General features: G+C 37.4%; 1 protein-coding gene across 2 annotated transcripts in view; it reads left to right on the top strand.

Annotated features, from left to right (window-relative positions):
* The window catches only part of LOC110105514, a 28,239-nt gene extending 6,518 nt beyond the window's left edge, over positions 1-21,721 (top strand). Inside the window, exons 4-10 of one of the 2 annotated variants that reach the window (XM_020835047.2) lie at positions 19,814-19,951; positions 20,053-20,171; positions 20,249-20,375; positions 20,479-20,608; positions 20,739-20,818; positions 20,925-21,059; positions 21,181-21,721. In XM_020835047.2, coding sequence (XP_020690706.2) covers positions 19,814-19,951; positions 20,053-20,171; positions 20,249-20,375; positions 20,479-20,608; positions 20,739-20,818; positions 20,925-21,059; positions 21,181-21,414 — 963 coding nt within the window. In that variant the 3' untranslated portion in view covers positions 21,415-21,721. Of the gene's footprint in view, positions 1-19,813; positions 19,952-20,052; positions 20,172-20,248; positions 20,382-20,478; positions 20,609-20,738; positions 20,819-20,924; positions 21,060-21,180 lie in introns of both variants that reach the window. The other variant, XM_020835046.2, reaches the window with a different exon arrangement.
* The last annotated feature ends 456 nt before the right edge of the window (positions 21,722-22,177 follow it).

Raw genomic sequence — 22,177 nt, 5'->3', positions numbered from 1 at the left:
GATAAAATCCTATCTTTTGATGTAATGGTTGTTGTTCTATCTGCTTCTGATTTGGTTTGTACTCAAAAGTTGAAATCTACTTTAAATATTGGCTTGGAATTAGTGCTTTTGCGGCTAATCCAATTTTCATGCCTACTTTCATGATTGATGATCCAATTCCATTAGGAATTTTTGTCATGACTATCTTTTTGATGTTTAGGGATATTGGTGATCCAAACACTCTTTCTGTTACCTATGATATTAGCTGATGGTATAAATGAGTCGAGTTGAGTAGAACTAGAGCCACTCGCGACTTGATCTGAATTTGATTAATTAATCAAGTTTGAGCTTAATTTTGCGAAGTCAAGTTGGCTCTCCACTGGACTTCTTTATTATAAATAAGAGAAGAGTATTCTTATTTAAGCAATTATTATAAAACATGATGAAAAAAATAAGAAATTAAATGAGAAATAGTGAGAAATTACTTGAATTATGGAAGAGAGATAATTTTTAAATATTTTTAGTAACTAATATTATTGTATTCCAATATATTTTAAGTACATTTATATTAGTAATTTTATGCACTATACGTTGAGTCAAGTTTGAGTGGGCTCACGAGTCAACTTGAATTAGTTGCACTCTTAGTTTTAACATTTCTAGCATAGAGGAGCTTGTTGATAGGAGGTTTCAAATTCTATATGCTAAGAGGGGAATAAGTAATAAGAAAGTTTTTTTGTCTCTCTTCTAAACATACCATATACCAGGCTTCAAATTAGAAAGTTTTAATGTGGCCACTGAGGATTTTTCTTTTATGTTGGCATTGTCAACATATTTTATTTTTAGTTGTTTTCATCTAGCAATGCTTTATTATTTGCACTCTTTTCATTTAATGATAATACATTTGGTTTTACTTTAAAAAAACCACTCCAATCCAATCCTCTAATTTAATCCCTTAATCCACCCACAAATTTATTTCAATGTCCATTCCTTCCTGTTGCAACACTGTCGCTTATTAGAGGCGTTGACAAAGGTTGTTGCTTGAAGGTGGTACCTACTTCTTAAAATGTGCTCTTTCTTGCTTTTTAGTTCTGCATGAATCATGCATGGTTATTTGTGAAATTTTTTGATATAATCAAATTGCATTTGTTTTTCCAAAGTTTTCTACCCATTATAGATGCATTAACTGGCCCACAATCTTTAGTACTGCCCCAAAGTCTTTAGTGTTAGCCTAAGATAAGGCCTCCATGCATGTGAATATGAAATTAATAGCATGATGCTTCCACTAGAGTGGCATGTTTTATGACCTTTAGATTATGAAATGCACCATAATCTCAAATTAAGTACAATAAGTAATTAATTCAAATGATAACTACAAATTGAATTAATTATTTTTTAGAAATTTAATTTTAGTAATGAGTTACCTTTTGAAATTTATATTTAATAATGAACTTATTTATTAAGGTAACTAATTACATTACGTGCTTTCATCAATGTATACTGGGTGTTGGATTTTAAAAATTTGTATTTGAGGAATCTTAAATTTTGATACAAAGTACGAATTTTGAAGCACCTCTAAAAACATTTAGTCAAATCATGATTTGCTTATTTTGTCCAAATTAATATCCAAACATGTTGAATTGGCTAGACTGAGTCCAAACACACTCTTTTAGCCATCTAACTTAGGCTTGGATTGGACCCAAACTTCATTAACTAATTTTGATGTGTCTCCATTGGATTGAAAAAAAAAATATCCCCTCCCCCCCAACCAAAAAAAAAAAAAAAAATAACCAAAAAAAAAAAAAACCTAAGTTAGAAGAGCACACCAACAACCTCTAGTGTCGTTGACGTGTTTTATTTTGTCGCAATATATCAATAATCAAGGATCTCCAGATTAATGTGGCTTCCATTCTCAACTCTTCGTGCATCATTGTCTCAAGATGTTCCTTTTGGGATTAGGAAGGCTTCTATATCTTTTTTATTCAAGTTGATCTCCAAACCCTAATTCAACCCATTAGGATTGAATTGATCATGCTGATTACTTTCAAGGTTTAGATATGCCAAACCAATACCTGTGAATTCAAATGTGGCTTAAAATAAGCAAGATTATCTATATTATTAAGGTGGGATCTTTATTCATGCAAAATGAGTTCAAAATAATCAACCTTGGCACAATTTCATGCTATGTCATCAAGGATGCCAAATTTTGAAGAATTTGTAATAATTTGCTTACATTTAATTATTTTTGGGTGATTGTTCTTATTGAGTTGTAAGTGAATGAAGATTAGATAGTTTTGGTTATAGTATGATTTTTAATAATCAGGAGATTAATTTGGTAGGTTGCAGTTTTCAAGCTTTAATGCATAAATATAATCTTTCCATTATTAAAAAAAAAATATAAAATAAAATCTTTCCATTATTGTATTATAGCCAAATTCCTCTCTCTCTCATGCTGCTTTAGATATCATCCCTCCCTCACACACACACACTCTCTCTCTCTCTCTCTCTCTCTCTCTCTCTCTCTTTGAGTCACATGCTTCTCTAGGAAATGACTAATATTTCTCTCTCCTTGTATGCAATTAGAGTCGAGATTGTGAAAATCGGGCTGGACATCGAACCGGAAGAATAAGAGGTTCAATGATTCAACTAGGGTTGAACCGGGGGTTGAGCCTAATGATGTGATAAATATTAAAATTATTTAAATAAGGACTAAAATGATATAATAATGATGTAATAATTATATAATCATATAACTTTGGGACTAAAAAATAGAAGAAATCTTGGAATGAGTGACCTCCTTTGATGTTACACCAATATGACAAAGCTGTGAGATCCGTAGGCCAAAGTGGATAATATCTCGATAGTAAAAAAGTTTGGGCTATTATACATATCATTTGGGAACTTCCTCTTGGTAATGTTTATATTACTTTTTAAGTTAGGATGAGGTAAGAACTCACAGGAAGTGATGGAGCCATGTGAAATTCTTAGTTGGAATTTCTTTATTAAAAAAATAAGCCTTTTAAATATAAATTAATTTGTCAAATTATAAATATTATTTAACATTTTATTCTTAATATATTAAATTAATTTGTTTAATTATTTAAATAAAAAACACTAGAACTGGCTTGTTTTAAAAAATTGGGACCGGTTCAGTGGTTCACTAGTTGAATTGGCGGTTCTTGCCGGTTCGGCCCATTTTGATATAAAGTCGGTTCTTAAGTTTGATTGGACTTAGCCATCTGACCAGTTCACGATTGAACTAGTCGAATCGGTTGGTCCAGTTTTTAAAATTATGATTGGTGGAGTCTAAGCCTCTCTTTTATTGGGCCATAAGGATCGGCCTTCCTTGTGAGAAATTTTTGGAAAGTAAACCATGCAACGAAACTAATAAGAAAAGAAAACAGCAAAAATATATGTTAGGATTTAATGTGGAGAAACTCAAAATCGGGAATAAATCACGGAGCCACACCAAACCAATAAATTCACTATGAAATTTGTAAGAAATAGTACAAATATCTTCTCTCACACTCTCTCCTTATCTCTCTTCACTTCACACTTTGTTCTCTTTTTAGAATAGACAAAGAGATGCACTTAAATTACACTAAGGTATACAACCCTTCAAGTTAAGTATGAAAAATAAGAAAGACAACTATTCAATTCGACTCGCAGCTCCACGACGCTGGTGCCTGGAGTGCCATGGTGCTCCACCTTTTGCCCCCGAGTCCACCTTGTAGCATTGTAGCGCTCTACTCTCTGTCTCCAACCATTGACCATAATGCCACAATGCTCTAGTGCACAACGTCGTAGCTTTGTAAAGCTGTACGGAAAAATAATTTTGGTGGGAGGCCAACTTATGACACCCCGACGAGCTCGACTGACGGAATTGAGATATGAGTCAATAGTACAATCTGATTGATTCAAACAATCAGATTCTACATAGAACTAACAGAAATACATTAAGGTTAGAAGTCTTTCATGATGGAAACACTAATTTGAGTTTCAGAGATCTATTGAATGATAATAATCTTATCGTGTAATTCTTTCAACCATCTTAATGGTACCTTTCATGTTTCTTAAGTCTCATAAAGAAACCCCAAACCTTTAAATGCAAGTATGCAATACTTCAAATTTGGGAGTTTTAGAATATCCTATGTAACACCCCACAGTACTTCTACTAGTACTGTCAGATATTACTAGTAGAACATTCATTTTCTCTTCATTAAACATTAAAAGTTTACTAATAGATCATATACTGAATACATGGAAGCATCTAAAATACAAGTTACTCCAAATATAAACTTACAGAGCCACTAAAGCCAACCAACTAATACAAGACTGAAATGTTTTCATACCTCCAAAAGTAGACTCACTAACAAATATAACTTTAACATGAAATGAAGAAACACTTGCATAAATTAACTTGCATCAATATTCTCTTTTTTCCTTTCCTATAACAACAGTCAGTAAGAAAATACTGGTGAGCTGTGAGGCTCAATAAACTATGCAATTCAATAACAATTAAAATGTAATAATATAATGAATTACAACATTGCTAATAATTGGATCAACTTATCATTATTTGTAAAGCATCAAAAACATTACAAAGAACTTCATCTTTTATGCCATTTGAGATAGATATTGAATAGTTAATCTTTTAAAAGATTTGGCTATACTTTAACATATTCAATGGAGCCCAGATAAACCTGGAATTATCACCATTAAATTTCATAGAGGTCCCTTTTGCCTCTTTAGGGTCCCTTTTGCCCCACCTGCTATACAGGTATCTATTTTCTTGGGTCCCTTTTGCCCTATGGGGTCCCTTTTGCCTCAACTACAATTTAGGTTTTATATTGGGTCCCTTTTGCCCACCTGATAATTTAGACATAATATAAAATAGCCAATCTTTACTAACTAAATATTCAGTAACCCTCACATTTTCATAATTCCTAACTGCTACATTCATTTAGCAGTACAAGTGTTGCAAGAAGAACTTTATAATATTTACATAAAAAAAATGGAATTTCTTTCTAACATATTATCCATGAGAATACAACAACATGCTTGATCATATGTCAATTGCTTATACATGATCCCATCCATGCATTCTCATAATTAGTAGGCAAATAATCATATTATATTGAATTTCTCAAATCATTTAAAATACATGATAATTGTACTAGAAATCACTAAAGTTACATAACTTACTTTTCTGCCGAGTGGTCTCTTCCAATTCTCTACATCGTACCCTTCTACGATTGTAAGTCACATTGAAACTTTCTCTTTGCATATGACCAATAAATTCCTTTCTATCATTGGTAGCAATTGATATACTTGTTTTAGAAATCCTTATTGTCTTTTTAGAAAGTTACAACATAACTAAGAACATACCAGAAATCCTTACCTTCATTCTTTCCTTCAATTTCTCCTTATATTGAAATATTTCTTCCTCCAACCTAATCTTTTAATCTTTCTTCTCCAATTTAATCTATTACTTTTCCTTCACTGTTTCTACCATTAGGCTGCACACATGCATCATTATAATTCATTACAAAATGCCAAAAATCAATTTATAAATTTCTTGATTACAGTTTTTCACTAATTAGATACACTTGAACACTGCTTAAATAGATCCAAACTTTCTTACCAGAAGTGCATGCTGCCTCTACCAAGCCAACTTTCAGTGGCAATACTGCTTCAACTCCGAACACTACTGAATAAGGAGTGGCTTTGGTTGGAGTCTTATAGGTTGTACGGTATGTGCATAGTGCTTCTGTCATCTTCGTATGCCACTCTCTTTTGTTTTTAGTGAGGATCTTCTTCAACAACTTCACCAGCATTTTATTAAAGGCCTCAACAAGTCATTTGCTCTTGGGTTGTATATAGACGAGTACCGTCAATCGATTTTGTGTCGATCAACGAACTTATAGATTTTTGTACTTTTGAAAACAGTACTATTATTCGAGATTATGCGGCGTGGTACACCAAATCTGTAGACAACGTTGTGGGTAAAAAATTGATCACATGCTCGGATGTGACTTCTTTGAATGGAGTTGCTTCTGCCCACTTCGAGAAGTAGTCTGTTGCTGCCAGAATGAAGTGATGTTCCACTGATGATGATGGATCTATCGGGCCGATTATATCTGTACCCCAGCATTCAAATAGCCAGGATGCTACTGTTGGGTGCAGAGGATTTGGTGGCTGATGTGTAACATCACCGTGGATCTGACATTCGTGACACCTCCTTGCTTAGTCAATACAATCTCTGATCATTGTCTGCCAATAGTAACCCATTCTCTTGATTTTAGCGGCTATTTTGGGACCTGACTGATGTGCACTACAAAGTTCTTCATTGAATTCTACTACTACTTATATCAGCTTTCTTGGCCCCTAGGCATCATAGCCACATTCGATTGAAAGCCTGGCGATACAGCGTGTCGTTGACGAACGCATAGCGTAATGCTCTCTTCCGAATTTGTGTGGCAAGAGATTTGTCTATTTGTAGTTTAATTTCTTTGAAGTAGTCGATGAAGGGTTGCCTTCAATCATCCTCTATCTCAACATCTAAGCAATGCAACCACGATTTCGAAGCTTGACTAGTTTTATGCCTTTTGGCCACATGATATCCTTCCGAATAATTTTTCATGATGATCTGGTGGAGAGGTTGAGGGTAAACAGGGATTGTATCTTGTTGGCTTGAATCTAGAATTCCTTCTGCCTTTGGGAATTGTAATAGAGCAGGCTCCAAGACCCGATGGTTATAAACTCCGATGAATATAGGCTTCTCCTCATTTGGCGTTTTGTTCTCGGAGAACTTGAACTATTTTAACATTTGGCACCTGCTTCAGGAGCTCAAGGGTCCGCCGGTGGTAATGAGCCAACTTAACCTTGCAAATCTTGTAAATACCCAAGACTTGATTTATCACAAGTTGAGAGTCGCCGAAGATTTTGAAGATTTCGAATTTTGACGTCAATTGTGATCTCCAATCCGACTATTAAAGCTTCATATTCGGCTTCATTCTTGGTCCGAGGTTCAGTCATACTGAATGAAAACTCATTATGCCTCCTTCTGGCGGTATGAGAACAAGACCGATGCCGGCTCGGGCTCTTGCAATATTTCAAGGTCGGGTAGGTTTAATCGACGATGCCCCGTCGAAATATATCTCCCGGAATGGTAGCTTTTTATTTTCTTCAACCTGCATGATTTATTCATCAGGCAAATCATCATTGAGTGGAGAGTCTGCCAGGATAGGATGTGTAACGAGGAAATCTGCCAAGGCTTGTCCCTTAACTGCCTTTTGTGGCATATACGTGATATCAAACTGCAGTAATAATATTGCCCACCTAGCTAGACAACCTGTCAACGCTGATCTTGTCATCAAGAACTTCAACAGGTCGATATTTGAAATCAACGTGATTCTATGAGGCAGTATGTAGTGGCGAAGTTTCTAAACTGCAAAAATTAACGACAGTCAATACTTTTCAATAAGAGAATAATGATTTTATGCTCCAATCAATCTTCGACTGATGTAGTAAAGTGCATCTTTTTGCCTTCTTCATTATTTTGGTCCAATAATGCACCTAGAGACTCTCTAGTGCTGCTGTGTACAATATAAAAGGCTTCACCAGAATTGGTGCTGCAAGAATTGGTGGATTCAACATATATCTTTTTATGTTATCAAATGCTTCCTAGCACTCTATGTCCCACTTGAAACGGACATCTTTCTTTATTAACTTTGAAAATGTCTGTCACCTACCCAATAGATTTGATATGAATCGCCGAATGAAAGTCAGTTGTCCTTGCAGCGAGCGAAGCTGTCGAAGGTTCCTTGGTGGTGGCATCTCCGTGATCGCCTTAATTTTGTTAGGGTCAATCTCGATTCATCGATGACGAACCACATATCCTAAGAATTTGCCGGAGGATACCCCGAAGGCACACTTGAGGGGGTTCATCTTTGGATCATATTTTCTGATCCTCTCAAATACGATTTTTAGATATTTTAAGTGATTTTTTTCGGCCAAGGCTTTTGACAACAAGGTCATCTACATACCACTCGACCTTTTGATGTATCAAATCATCAAATATATGAGTCATTGCCCGCTGGTAGGTGGCACCAGCATTTTCCAGGCCAAAGGGCATGACCATGTAACAAAAAATGCCGTTGGGCCTCTTGAATGGTGTATGCTTTTCATCCTTGGGCGCCATCTTGATTTGATTGTATCATGACGATCCATCCATAATCGAGAACATGTCATAGTTGGACGTGTTATCCACTAATAGTTCCGATACTGGAACTGGAAAGTCGTCTTTTGGGCATGCCTTATTGAGGTCCCGAAAATCGATACAGATATGAATCTGACCATTCTTCTTTTTCACAGAGACGATATTAGCGACCCAATCGGCATATTTTTCTTCTCAAATGAAGCTTCTATGAGCTTCTTCGTCTCTGCAATTACCTGTTCTTCAATCTCCTATCTCATTCTCCTTGGAGCTTGGTTGATGGGTGCTGCATCTGGTTTAATGGTTAATCTTTGAACTACTACATCAGGCGATAAGCTAGGTATCTCAGCATATGTCCAGGAAAAACAGTATATGAATTCACAGAAAAATTCTTTTATTTTTTCTATTTGCTCATCGGGTATGAGAGAACTAATGAAGGTTGGGCGAGGGTCTTCCTCAGTTCCCGAGTTGGCCCTTTTAGTTCATCCATAGTGGCTGCCTGTCCACCATCTTCCAGTTCTTCTGGTGCAAGCTTGGCCTCTAGGGGTTGATCATCATAATTATCAATTTCGTACGTCACCTTAACAACAACGTCATCGGATTAAATTTCCCTGCATGTGATGGCTCGGCAAGTCTCTTTCCGGAGGAATTTTTGTGAATTTTTGCTTGATGAATATGATACCCTTATATACAGTTATATCCTTCTGTCGTAATGGATGCGGATTCCTTCTATACCGGACGCGGATTCCTTCTATACCGAAGACGCAGATTCCTTCTATACCGTATTTTCACTTCTATTATGAATGAAATTTCCATTTTTAACTTATGTACTTGTTTGGGTGGTATATTTTGACCTCCAACTTTTCCTTCTTTTTTTTTTTTTTGGCTTGAACATAGTTTCATCTTATTTTCAATTCTCTCATTTAGAATTAATCTTGACATATTATTTCCATGTGAAAAATCATGATGTGGCTGAAGCTTGACTAATGTAAATAGTTATGAGTTTCTTTATAACCTTTGTATTGCTCTAGCATGGTTGTGATCTCTCTCTTTGCCTGCTAGAACTTGTTTAATGACTTGTGAATGCTTTCATATTAATGTCCTTGATGATTTCACCTTCTCCTTCCTCTCGTTTATCATTGCTAATCTTGTTCCTAATTTTAATCAACGTGATACTATTTGCTTTGGCCTAGTGGCCTCATAATTTTGTTCCTTTCCATAATTTCTCAGGAGACCACTGATCATAAGAGTGTTCCTATACAACCACCCTTAACTTTGAAATTTTCAATGAAATTTCAATCGTTACACTACAAGACATGCCAAAATGTAAGAGTTGAATCTCATTCTACTTGAAGGGTCTAAAGGCTCCTTGTCATTATTCTTTGACACAGCTCATAATCATCCTCTAAGTATATTAGATTCTAAAAGTTTCCCCTTTAGCTTCAAGTGGTGACTTTCACTATCTATCACTTTGTCTCAATGCAATTCAACAGGGGACTTCTATGGCGTAGCACTTTCTTGGAGAACTTCCTTGATATGGCTTTCCCTTTTTATGCAATTTGCAAATGTAAATGCAATCAATCACAAAATTATGATTACTCATAAATAAGGTCAGCACTTGAATTTCATTTTTGATAATAATTACATCAAATATACTTATTTTTAATCCATTGTTAAATAGCTTGCCAATTTAATTTGGCCATCCCATATGATGATCCTCTTGGTTGATAGAACTCATGCGTGCTTTTTTTGTTGTAAGAGCTCATTTTGATGATGCCCAATCTTTTGATGATGTTGACACATTTTGATTGATCAATCATTAATTAAGCTGAAGCTAATGAACTGCCCTAAGCAATGAATTGTATTTATATTAAAAACTTATTAGTTTCTTTTTCTTTATTGAAACATCCTCATGGCAATGAGATATCTCGTTTGAAGCCATCAAACCGGTCCTAACATTGTGTTTGGCCTCCCTGGCATATGGCTGACTTTCTTTTGTGCTCATCCTGTGGTCAACACTATTATTCACTTTGTGCTCTTCTTGGGTCATATCCCTTACCTCTTTGACTTCTACATGAACTTTGGACTTCTTTGTGGATATGTCATCAAGTAGATCAATATGAAGAGCTTCTTGATCCTACTCTATCTTCTTTTTCTTTTTAGTCTTGTTACTTTTAAAGATAAATTTGGACTTTTATGAGTTCTCTAAGAATTAGGAAATTCACATGTAAATATTTTCTTTACTCTAATTTTATTCATGTTGTATTGTCGGCACCACATAAATAACAATAGCTAATATGGTAGCCATCTAGTTATATATTTGCTTGAAGATGTAATTTGTGAAATTAGAAAGACTCTTTCAGTTCTTTCAAGCTTCCATTAGTTTTTATCTTGATTGATGGGTTTTTATTTGCATATAACTTCCTATTTTTGTCTTAATCTTGTACAAAACTATAATGAAATCCTATGGGTTGGAACAAGTGATTTGGTATTAAAGAATAGTATGGATTGGGGTATGGAAGACTTGTCGAGCTAGTAAGAAATACTAGGGCAAGGAAATTAGGATTTTAGAAAGGAATATGATCTTTCCTTTTATCTAATCAAAAAGTTAGAGAAAGAGCTGATGACTTGCTTTTGAGAATCATCCCCTTCAAGATTTTAGATGGCTATGAGATGCATGGCAAAGGGAGAGGGAGAGGGAGGGTTGCATCCCAAAATATCCAATTTATATAAATAATGGAACGAAATTCATGTTCCATAATAGCCCAAAATTATGAACTCTTGTTCTAAATATTTTAATTAAAATATGGATTATTATAACTTAAATTAAGGAATGCTCTCGTGGATCTCTTCCTAATGGGAGATTGACCATTTAGAAATAGGTGGAAAAACTAAATGATGCAATCAAGGTGTTGTGTGTGCTGTTTGGAATTTCAAAACAGTTTGTTTGAACTTCTCTAGGCTGATTTTCGGTTTCTATGTTCATTGGTTGTTATGTTTGATGCTTTGTTTTCCATTTGACTGTTGTTCCTTCGGTCCCTATTTGCTGCAGATTTTGAAGAGTTTCTAGTGGTTGTTTGGGTGGTGATTTAACTCCATGCATTAATTATTTTTTCCTTTTTTTCTCCCCTATAAATGAGGTTGTTTTGTGGCAGTTGTAGGTAGGACATGTGATGATTTTTGGAATGTAAAACCTGTTGGTTTATTCTAGCTTGCGAACTAGCCTCCTTTCTCCTTCCCCTCTACCATTTCGTCTCGGATTTCTACATCTTTTTCTCTATTCACGGTTTCCACCCTATCTATATCTTTCTTCTCTTAATATATAAGTTGTAAGGTATTGTGTTTTAGTATTGTTATATTATATATGTGTTTTTCCATGTTTATGGTAAGGAAGACTCTTAGTTTGCAATTCTAATATAATTTTTTTAGTTATACCAATTTGGTATTAGAGCACATAGGTTGTCGTGTGTGTGTCTTTCTTTCTATTTAAAAAAAAAAGGATAGTCAAAATAATCAACAAGTCGAAGTTTCAATTCAAGAGGAAGAACTCCCATTAGAAATAGCTTATTCGGAACATCATGGAAATTTTGAGAGCATTTGTTTAGGAGATGAGTATTCTCCACCAAGGGAGAATTGATGCAATCAATGTGCTATGTGTGATGTATGGAATATCCAATCAGTTTGTTTGAACTTCTCTAGGCTGATTTTTTATTTTTGTGTTCATTGGCTGCTGTGTTTGATGCTTTATTTTCCACTTGGTTGTTGTCCCTTCGGTCCCTGTTTGCTGCAAATTTTGAGGAGTTTTTAGTGGCTGTTTGGGTGGGGTGCTTTAACTCCATGCATTAATTTTTTTCCTTTTTTCAACCCTATAAATGAGGTTGTTTTGTGGCAGTTTTAGGTAGGATATATGATGATTTTTGGAATGTAAAACCTGCGGGTTTGTTTTAGCTTGCGAGTTAGCCTCCTTTCCTCTTCTCCTCTACTATTTCGTCTCGGTCTTCTACCTCTTCTTCTCTATCCATAGTTCCCGCCCCATCTGTATCTTTCTTCTCTTAATATATAAGTTGTGAAGTGTTGTGTTCTAATATTGTTATATTATATATGAGTCTATCTATGTTTATGGTAAGGAAGACTTTTAGTTTGCAATCCTAATATAATTTTTTTGGTTGCACCCCTAAGGGAGAAAATATTTGTAATTTTCTTGATCTTCTTCACATAAATCATTATGCTATCCTAATTTGACCTCCCACTCTTAAATTTTAATATTAAATTGTTGTTGGCAATTTATGTCCTCCTTTTCATATATTTGCACGTCAACCCTTATTAGAGTATCTTTACAACTTTTTCTTTAGACCTTGGATCAAGTTCCTAATATGTCACCAAGTAATTGGTGTTCCTACCATATATGAGCATGCTTAATTTTAGAGGTCTCAGTTATGATCATTTTTCCATCTTTTTTTTGCCTTACCATCAAAACCTTAATTTTTACTCTATGTTGTGTAGACTGTTAAGAGACATTGAACAAATTTTATTATTGTGATTTCTATTAAATTTGTATCTAGTTTCGAAGGTTCAACTAACCCTTTCTTTAGTACTTTTTTATATTTCTGCTAATCAATGTATTGTAGCATTTGGTTGCATGGTATGAAGCATACGAATATATCAATCTACTTTTAATTTTCTAGTTCATGAATATTCGTTTTGTCACCGTACTCTGCAACCCAATCCGATGTTGATACACTAAAGGGAGAATTGGTGAGTGTTGTTCCTCTTGAAATTTACTAGTAGAAAGTCTATAAAGCGGATGATGATTATAGTGTTGCCATTGAACTATGTGTATTTAATCATGTCATTCTTTTGCTTGATGCATATTTAATCATGTCATTCTTTTGCTTGCGGTTTACTGAAATAACCAAAACATGACTTTATAATGCAGAATTCTCTACCAATATTTTCTAAATGTTTTATAAGAAGCTTTTAAAATAGGAGCAACCTAGAAGAATGGATTCCCAGCGAACATAACTTACACTTATGTGCTTAATTCTTTAATATTTATTATAATAAAACGATCAAATCGATCCACATATTATTTAGGATTTGTTCATTTTGGCTTTAGGATTTTCTTATTCTTCAATTTAGTCGCTCGCTTTATCAAAAGTGTCAAGTTGGTGTACCAAAGGAAAAATGAGTCACATTGAAGGAACAAAAGAGTCAAGCTTAGATGAGTTGATGGGCCAAATTGGTGGAAAAAAAAATCTAGTCACAATGAGAACACTCTAAATAGTCTGAGGTTGAATTTGATTATTTTCTCTATTTATTAATGCCATTAATGCCCTATCCTGGTATGTCTTGTACTTCTTGCCGTTGACAATGTTTAGTAAGTAAATCCTTTTGTGGATGGTTCACCCCACTTATAACTTAACATGATTTCTGATCATGATCAGTAGTTGGTATGCCTGTGGGTTGGTTAATAAGAATGCTTTTGATAGGCATAGACCAGTCCAGCTGGCCCAACCCCCCCTAGGTCGGGGTCCACTACCTAAGGGAGATAGAATGAGGGTTGTTAAGTCCTTGTGTAATTTTTATGTTTGCTATAAGTAGAAGTTTGTATTAGGGTTAAGGCATGATGTTTGTTTGCTGAACTTGGGTTGATGCTTGGCATCTTAGGCTCTAGTGGCGCATCTAGAGTGGGAGAGATTGATCCTCCTCTCGAATCGAGGATCAAGTTTATCTTGGTATTTTCCTTCCGTTTCTCCTGATTATCACAATAATATTGCTGTTTTTCTGGTTTTGGTGGGGTTCTTGTAAAGAAATATTAGCGAAATCTTAAAATTGATAGGCTCCACTTGAGTTCTTCAAGTGTTTCCTATCAAATTGATATCAGAGAAGTTTTTTTGGACCGTTTTTGTGGTTTCCTACAGCAGATTTTTATTCCGAACCATGGTTTTTTGCTTTTTTTTTTTGTCAAAATCTGAATTTTTGAGTCTAACAAAGATCCGAGTAGCAATGGCGGCCAAGAAGGTGGATGCCTTGGAAGAATGACTTGAGGGGGAGATGTGCCAAATAAAAGCGACGATGGAGGATAGAATTTCTTCAGTGGAAGGCAAATCTCAGATCTTTAGGAGACGGTGAAGAAGATATGGGATCATCAAAACCAAACGATAGCATTGGAGGCAAGAGCATTGTGGGGAAAAATACGAATTTTGAAATTCGTAGGATGATATGGAGATCGTAAAAGGAGAAGGGAGAATATCCCATTTGGAACCTTCCCAGATGGAGGAGAGGTGAAGGTATGGGGAGAGGCGTGTATATGTGGGGTATGAGAAAATGGGTGTTAAGTGCAAAAGAAGGGAGGGGGATTATGGTAGACGAGGTGTTGATTTTGATGGAAGACGGGAGGAAATGGAAGTAGGGTTTGTGTATGAACATGGAAGAGAGAATTGGGACATTTGGGGAGGGCCATCCACTTGGGGAAGAAAAAAATTATGGAGGAATTAGGAGAAATGGGGGAGATGTGATGGTTTGGAAACTGAAGATGTCAATCTTTGAAAGGGAGGATGCACATGGATGAATTTATTAGGTAGAGAAGTACTTCGCCGTCAATGAGTTGACAGAGGAGGAGAAATTGACGACAGCTTTCCTATGTTTGGAAGGGAATGCGTTGGCTTGGTACTAGTGGAGAGACATGAAGGGGCACATATGGAGTTAGATGGAGTTCAAAGAATGCTTATTGTAATATTTTCAAACGAGCATGGGAGGGGACTTTTATGAGCAGTTGTTTTCCCTAGTACAGGAAGGCTCGATGGCAAAATATCGCGAGAGATTTGACTACATGGCGAGTCGACTAGATCGACTGTTCTGGAGGAAAATTTCATGAAGGGGTTCGAATCAAAGATCCTAACAGCAGTGAGAGTCATGAGACCTGATGACTCGAGAGAGGCTATGGAGCTAGCTCAACTAATAAAAGATCCAAAGTACCAAGAGAGGGGAGTCTGAGGCAACAGTTCATGTGGCTTTTATAGGATGACTACCACTCTCTTAGTGCCTAAAGGGCCTACTCCGAGCAACCTTCATGAGACCCCAAGGGAGAAGCATGTAGGAGGAAGGGAGTGGAACTTCTAAAGGCTGACTGAGAGGGAGGTGCAGGAGAAGAGGGCAAAGTGATATTCTTTTGATGTGATGAGAAGTATACTCCAGGACACAGGTGCAGGGAATGAACTCTTCAAGTTCTCACGATCTGTGATGATGAGTAAATTGAGGGACGTGGGAGTGAGACTGGGGTAGAGGAGAAGAACAAGCTACATCTAGATGTAGAAGAGGCCTCCCTAAACTCAGTGGTATGATTCACTTTGAGTCATGCCATGAAGGTGAAGGGGGAAATAGCAGACATGGAGGTGGTGGTGTTGATTGACATGTGGCTACCCATAATTTTATCTCCAACCAAGTCGTGGACCAATTGAGGTTGACATTGGTGGAGACAGGGTGCTATGGAGTGATGATGGGTACGAGGAAGATGGAGCCGGGTTGGGGGATCTGTAGGGGAGTAGTGTTAACCATATAGGAAGTTCAGGTGAGGGAGGATTTTCTTCCATTAGAGTTTGAGAGCACCGATGTCATCTTGGGGATGAAATGGCTACAGACCTTGGGGAATACCAAGGTCTATTGGGGAGTACTAGTGATGGAGTTGGTGGAGGGAGAAGTGTAGTGATCAGGGGAGATGCGGGACTATCCAAAGCCATGATGTCTCTCAAAACCATGGTGATGAGCATACATAAGGTGAGGGAGGTTTCTTGGTGGAGCTATAGAGACTAGAGGGTCAGATTGAAGGAGGTTGGAGACATTCCTCTTTCAGTACAACTATCGATTTAGCATTTTAGTGAGGTTTTTCAGCCGCCTCAAGGATTGCCACCGTCGAGGGAGCAGGAGCACGCTATTACCATGAGGGAAAGGGTGTCTCCCATCAGTGTCAGACCATATCGTTACCCTCAATTTCAGAAAGACAAAATTTAGAAATTGATCGGAGAAATGCTAGAGGAAGGAATTAACAGGCCTAATGTGAGCCCTTTTTCTAGTCCAATGTTACTTGTCAACAAAAAGGGTGGGAGTTGGAGGTTCAGCATGGACTATGGAGCTTGAATAAGAAAACTATGCCAAACAAATTTTCCATCTCAGTGATAGATGAGTTATTGGATGAGCTGAGTGGGATAGTTATATTCATCAAGAAAGAATTGAAGTTAGCTTGTCATTAGATCTGAATGAAAGGGGTGAATGTGACAAAGTCTATTTTCATAATGCATGAGTGACATTATGAGTTCCTTGTGATGCCTTTTGGCCTAACTAATGCCCCAACCACCTTCCAGTCTCTCATGAATAGGGTGTTCCGACCCTATCTCAGGAGATTTGTTCCGGATTTCTTTTATGATATCCTGGTGTACAGTAGGTCAGAGTACGAACATTGGGAGCACTTGAGGACGGTCCTAGAAATGTTATAGGAACACCAACTTAGGGCCAATTTGAAGAAATGTTGCTTTGCACAAACCAATGTGGAGTACTTGGGACATGTAGTTTCTCGGGAGGGTTTAGTCGCTGATCAAGCTAAGATTGAGGCAATGCTAAGATGACCACTACCGAAGAATTTGAGGGAGCTTAGGGGCTTCCTAGGCCTGATAGGATATTACAGGAGGTTTGTGAGGGGCTATAGCACCATTGCCTGGCCCTGACAGAACAATTGAATAATGATAGCTTCTTATGGGGGAGGCAGCCATAGTAGCTTTTGAGAGATTGAAGAAGGCCATGACCAATGTACTAGTCTTAGCCCTGCCAGATTTAAGTCGGGTGTTTGTAATAGAGACAGACACATTAGGGTATGTCTTGGAATTAATACTTATGCAGCACCACCGACCCATTTTTTACTTCAACCAGGTGTTAATAGCTAGAGCCAGGCTGAAGTCAGTCTACGAGAATGAGTTGATGGCGATTGTGTTAACCATTCATAAGTGGCGACTTATTTGTTGGGTCGACATTTCGTTATCAGGACGGGTCAGCGGAGTCTGATGTACTTGTTGGAGCAGAGGATGGTGATAGAAGAGCACCAGAGATGGCTGACAAAGTTATTGGGATATGACTTTGAAATTCAATATAGGCTTAGGATAGAGAACAAGGCGGTAGATGCCTCGTCTAGATATATGGGGGGAGCTAAAGGAGATGGTCATGTCGATATCAGTGAGGTTAGATTGGGGGGCCATTAAGGAGGAGAGTGCGCGGGATGAGAAGCTAGAGGATCAGGGAAGATTTATTGAAGGTTGGGAGTAGCCACTATGGTTTTTCTCTAGAGGTGGAGAGGTTGTTGTACTAGGAAAATTTTGTGATGCCGATGACATCAGTTCATATTCGCCAGCTACTCCAGTAGTTCCATGGGAGCGCTGTTGGGATCATTCAGGGGTGCAAAAGACTTATAAGAGACTCGCCTCAGAGTTGTATTCGAAGGGGATGCACAAGGATGTGGAGGAGTTGATAGCCAGTTGTGAGGCTTATCAAAGGAATAATTACATGTCCATGGCTTCAAGAGGATTATTGCAGCCCCTCGCTCTACCAGTCGGGTGTGGGAGGTGGTCTCTATGGATTTCATAGACGAGCTATCTCGATCGGAAGGTTTCACAGTGATTCTAGTGGTAGTGGACAGACTGAGCAAGTATGCTCATTTAATTCCCCTATGACGACACCCCCATATGACAGTGAAAGTAGCAACAACTTTCATTCGGGAGGTGGTCAGATGCATGGGATACCATAGTCCATAGTATCTGACAAGGATAAAGTGTTTCTCATCTATTTTTGAAGGAAGTTATTCAGGCTATTTGGGACAGTTCTGAAGAGGAGTATAACTTACCACTCGTAGATAGATGGACAGATGGAGGTGATAAATAGGAGGTTGGAAACATACCTACTATGTTTTTCTTCAGAGATACCTCGGCTTTGGGCCAAGTGGCTAGCATGGGCAGAGTACTGGTACAACACTTGGTATCATTTTGTTTCCCAAATGACCCCATTCAAAGTATTGTATGAACAAGATCCACCTCACCTGATACATTTTGGTCAAAGTAGCACTCCAGTTTCTTCAGTGGAAGAATACTTGGAGAAGAAGGATAGGGAGTTGGAAGAGTTAAAAAGGCATTTGTTGATGGCTTAGTATATTATGAAGACACAAGCGGATGGACATAGAAAGGACATCAAGTTTGAAGCGGGGATAGGGTGTTCCTGAAGCTTCGACCTTACATACAGAGGATGGTTTCTAACATGAGGAACGAGAAGCTGACTCCAATATACTTTGAAACTTATGAGGTACTAGAGAAAATTGGAGCAGTGGCGTATCGTTTAAGGCTGCTCCCAACCGCCACCATACATCAAGTATTTCATGTGTCACAGTTGAGAAGAGCTATGGGGGATCACACAATGAGTTCAGAGTTGCCAACAACATCTGACTGAATATTTGGAAGTGGTATTGGAAACCCTTGAGCTACAAGGGGTGCGCCAGGGCGAGGGAGGGATCAAGGAGGCGTTGATCAAGTGGAGGGGCCTTTCCGATTATGACGCTACATGCGAGCCTTATTAGAGGGTGCAACATCAATTTCCATCTTTCCACCTTGAGGATAATGTTACTTTTTGGGAGCGGGGTATGCATAGACTGGTCCAGCCGTCCCAACCCTTGGGCTGACTCAAGCAATACAACAAGCCGAAGCCTATTGTTTTGTAGGCTTCAAATCCCACCCCCTGTGGGGTATGAGGGCTGCTTAGTCCTTTTGTGTTATTTTTATGTTTGCTATAAGTAGAAGTTTGTATTAGGGTTAGGACATGATATTTGTTTGCTAAACTTGTGTTGGTGCTTGCGTCTTAGGCTCTTGCAGCGTATAGAGAGTTGGGAGAGATCGATCCTCCTCCTGAATTGAGGATCAACTGTATCTTGATATTTTCCTTCCGTTTTTCTTGATTATCACAATAATATTGCCGTTTTTGCTGGTTTGGTTGGGGTTTTTTTGGAGAAATATCGCTGGAATCTTAAAATTGATATGTTCCACTTGAGTTCTTCAAGTGTTTTCTTTCAGCTTTAAACTAGACAGGCAGCTTTGGATTGATGGTTAGGCTATGTTGCTTTCAGTTCTGCAAGATGTCGTGGTTCTACTAGAGTATGGAGTGTGCTAATTGTTCAATATGATAGAGGTATATCTGTATGTATTGTGGATGGCCCAGTTTTTTATTTGTCCTTTTATGAGGAAATGAATGGTTCAAAAAGCTACTGAGCTACAAGTACTTTTTGGCATGGCATATTCATGATAAACCATTTTCGAAAAAATTCTTTATAGTTTCTACTAAAGTGCTGTTTTTATTTTCACATAAAGTGCAATTGGCCATCATTTCAGCTTTATGATAGGATGAATGTTCCCATTAAATGAAGTCAGAAGAGTTTTCTAAGTTGGATTGAAACCTTTTTGACTTAGAAAACTGGTTGAATTGGTCAAACATTTAGGCAAGTCATTGCAAAATTGTTTTCTTTTGTCATATTCAATTGAAGTTGCCAAAGATGAGCGTTTGCTGATGATGGTTTTATTCACTTAACTTTTGCAGGTTGCAATATTTGTTGTACTGGCAATGACTCTTCGAAGAAAACCCGAGGTGCTTAGTAATCTTCTACCAAAACTAAGAGACAATACACAATATCAAGGACAAGAGAAGGTTCCTGTGATTGTTTGGACTATTTCTCAGGTAGAACGGCTAACATAGTCAAGAAAATGCAAATGAAATGTTTGAAAACTTTGGTTGTCACCCTATTTGATTAATACGTATAATGATAACTTCTGGTTTAGGCTTCTCAAGGGGATCTGGTTGTTGGGATGCATGCTTGGGCTCATTGCCTATTGCCGCTAATCAGTGGAAAAAGTGGTAATCCGCAGACGAGGGGTTTGGCTTTGCAGTTGATTGAGAGGTTTGCAATAGATCTATATTAAATGGTAAGTCATTTAAATTTTTGTTCAGTTTCTAAATATTTAGTCTTTTTGGCAGTATTTTGGAACGGCCGAAAGCTCGTCCTATTCTAATAAATGGTGCTGTTAGAAAAGGAGAGCGCATTGTCCCTCCTTTTGCACTTGATTTGTTGATGCGGGCTACTTTTCCTACCCCTTCTGCTCGAGTAAAGGTTCATTTTCATGATTTAAGTTTTCTTACTGTTTTTGAGAAGACATGGATCTAAGCATCCATGCTAAACTCTAACTCTAAACTCTAACTCTCTTCAGGCTACAGAGAGATTAGAAGCACTTTATCCTACCCTGAAGGAGCTAGCGCTTGCCGGTACTCCAGGTTCCAAAGCTTCAAAACAAGCATCACAACAGATATTTCCATATGCTGCAAATGCTCTGCAGGAAGGTAAGACTTGAGCTATTGCTTCTGCATATTAGGTTTTTCTCCCTTGCATTTTTACGTTTCTTCAAAGGATTCAGTCCTAAAGACCGTAGCCTCTTTATGTTATGAATACATTTTGATGTCTGTTTTGCAGATAATCCTTCGTTAACCAGAGAAGCTGCTAATATTTTTATCTGGTGTTTAGCTCAAAATTCAGACTGCTATAAGCAATGGGTGAACACTTACTGTTCCTTTTGAACTGTAGGATTGGTTTCTTATATGTTTGCCTATGTTCGTCTTCTATTTGTGTTTTCAACATTGTCATATTATTTTAAATCAGGAAAAGCTTCATTTGGAGAATGTGGAAGCCAGCATATCTGTTCTTCAGAAACTATCTGACGAATGGAAAGAACACTCAACCAAACTCTCACCTTTCGGTCCTTTGCAGGAGACTCTTCAACGCCTCAGGGATTTGGTAAAGAATAGCGCAGTGTTTTTCGTACTTCAATTCCCAATAAAATTCACGCGTAAAAGACTATAAAATGAGGTTTTATGTGTGGATTTCAATTGGAAATAATTTGTCTTTCTCCATACAGAATGAAAAAGCTTTGTCTGCGGCTGATGCTGGAGGCAATGAAGCCTCCGTCAAAGAGGCAGACAAGTATTGCAAAGCTCTCTTGGGAAGAGTAACACGGCGCTCCACTTGTATGAAGAGTGCAGTTTTTGTAACTGTTCTTGCAGTTGTGATTGGTTTCATTTTATCCTTTAACCTGGAATCATTGGACCGGAAAAAGCTCCATGAATTCTTTAGTTCCTTCCAATCACTGTGATATGATCTACAAGTTCAAGAACAAATAATCCATCCAAAGAACAGCAGAGAGAAGATTGTAGTTTTTCAGTTATTCAAGGCAAGATAAAACTGATTAAGTTCCTGAAAACAGTTGAACTTTCAGCCTCTAGTTTTTTTTTTTCCCATTACCCTTCTGGATTTTGGTAAGGATCCTCAGTGCTTAGCTACTTTTTTACTTCCCCATCTTCCTTTATTCTTACTTTGACAACAATTTGAACTTTCATTTGGTATTTAACTGCAGAGGTGATATCTCTAGCTTGCTTAATGCTGAAATTTTGTTTACCGTATGTTTACATATCATCTCTGATCTTTAGTTCTTTAATCAAGAGATCTTTTCCTTTACTTGCTTATGTGTCATTATTAGGGGTGTTAATATTTGATACGATCCGAAAATTGACCAAACCCAAAAATTTTGGGTTTGGGTTCAGCAAATCGATCCATTTTAAAAATTGGGTTGGATTCAGATTGATCCGGAAATCCGAACCCGTCCCAAAACCTCATTATGACACCCCCTAATCATAATGAGAATATAGTAGGAAAGAGTAACTGGAGATTGCTGTAGTACTCAAGATGCTTACTATATGACGAACGGACACCTTTCATAGCTAATTTTGAAGTCATATTGGGCGTTGTACACTCGTTAGCTTTGGTCACTTTTCACAGAGCCAATTCTGGTTTAAATGGCTCCAAACATTTTTTAAGTTATGAGTTGCTTGTAACAAGCCATCCTTTTAGTTGTCCAG

This window comes from Dendrobium catenatum, unplaced genomic scaffold (genome assembly GCF_001605985.2).
Source record: "Dendrobium catenatum unplaced genomic scaffold, ASM160598v2 original_scaffold_101791, whole genome shotgun sequence".
In the NCBI taxonomy this organism is placed as follows: domain Eukaryota; kingdom Viridiplantae; phylum Streptophyta; class Magnoliopsida; order Asparagales; family Orchidaceae; genus Dendrobium; species Dendrobium catenatum.
Note: the sequence above shows the minus strand (reverse complement) of the source record. Positions and strands in the feature narration are given on the sequence as shown.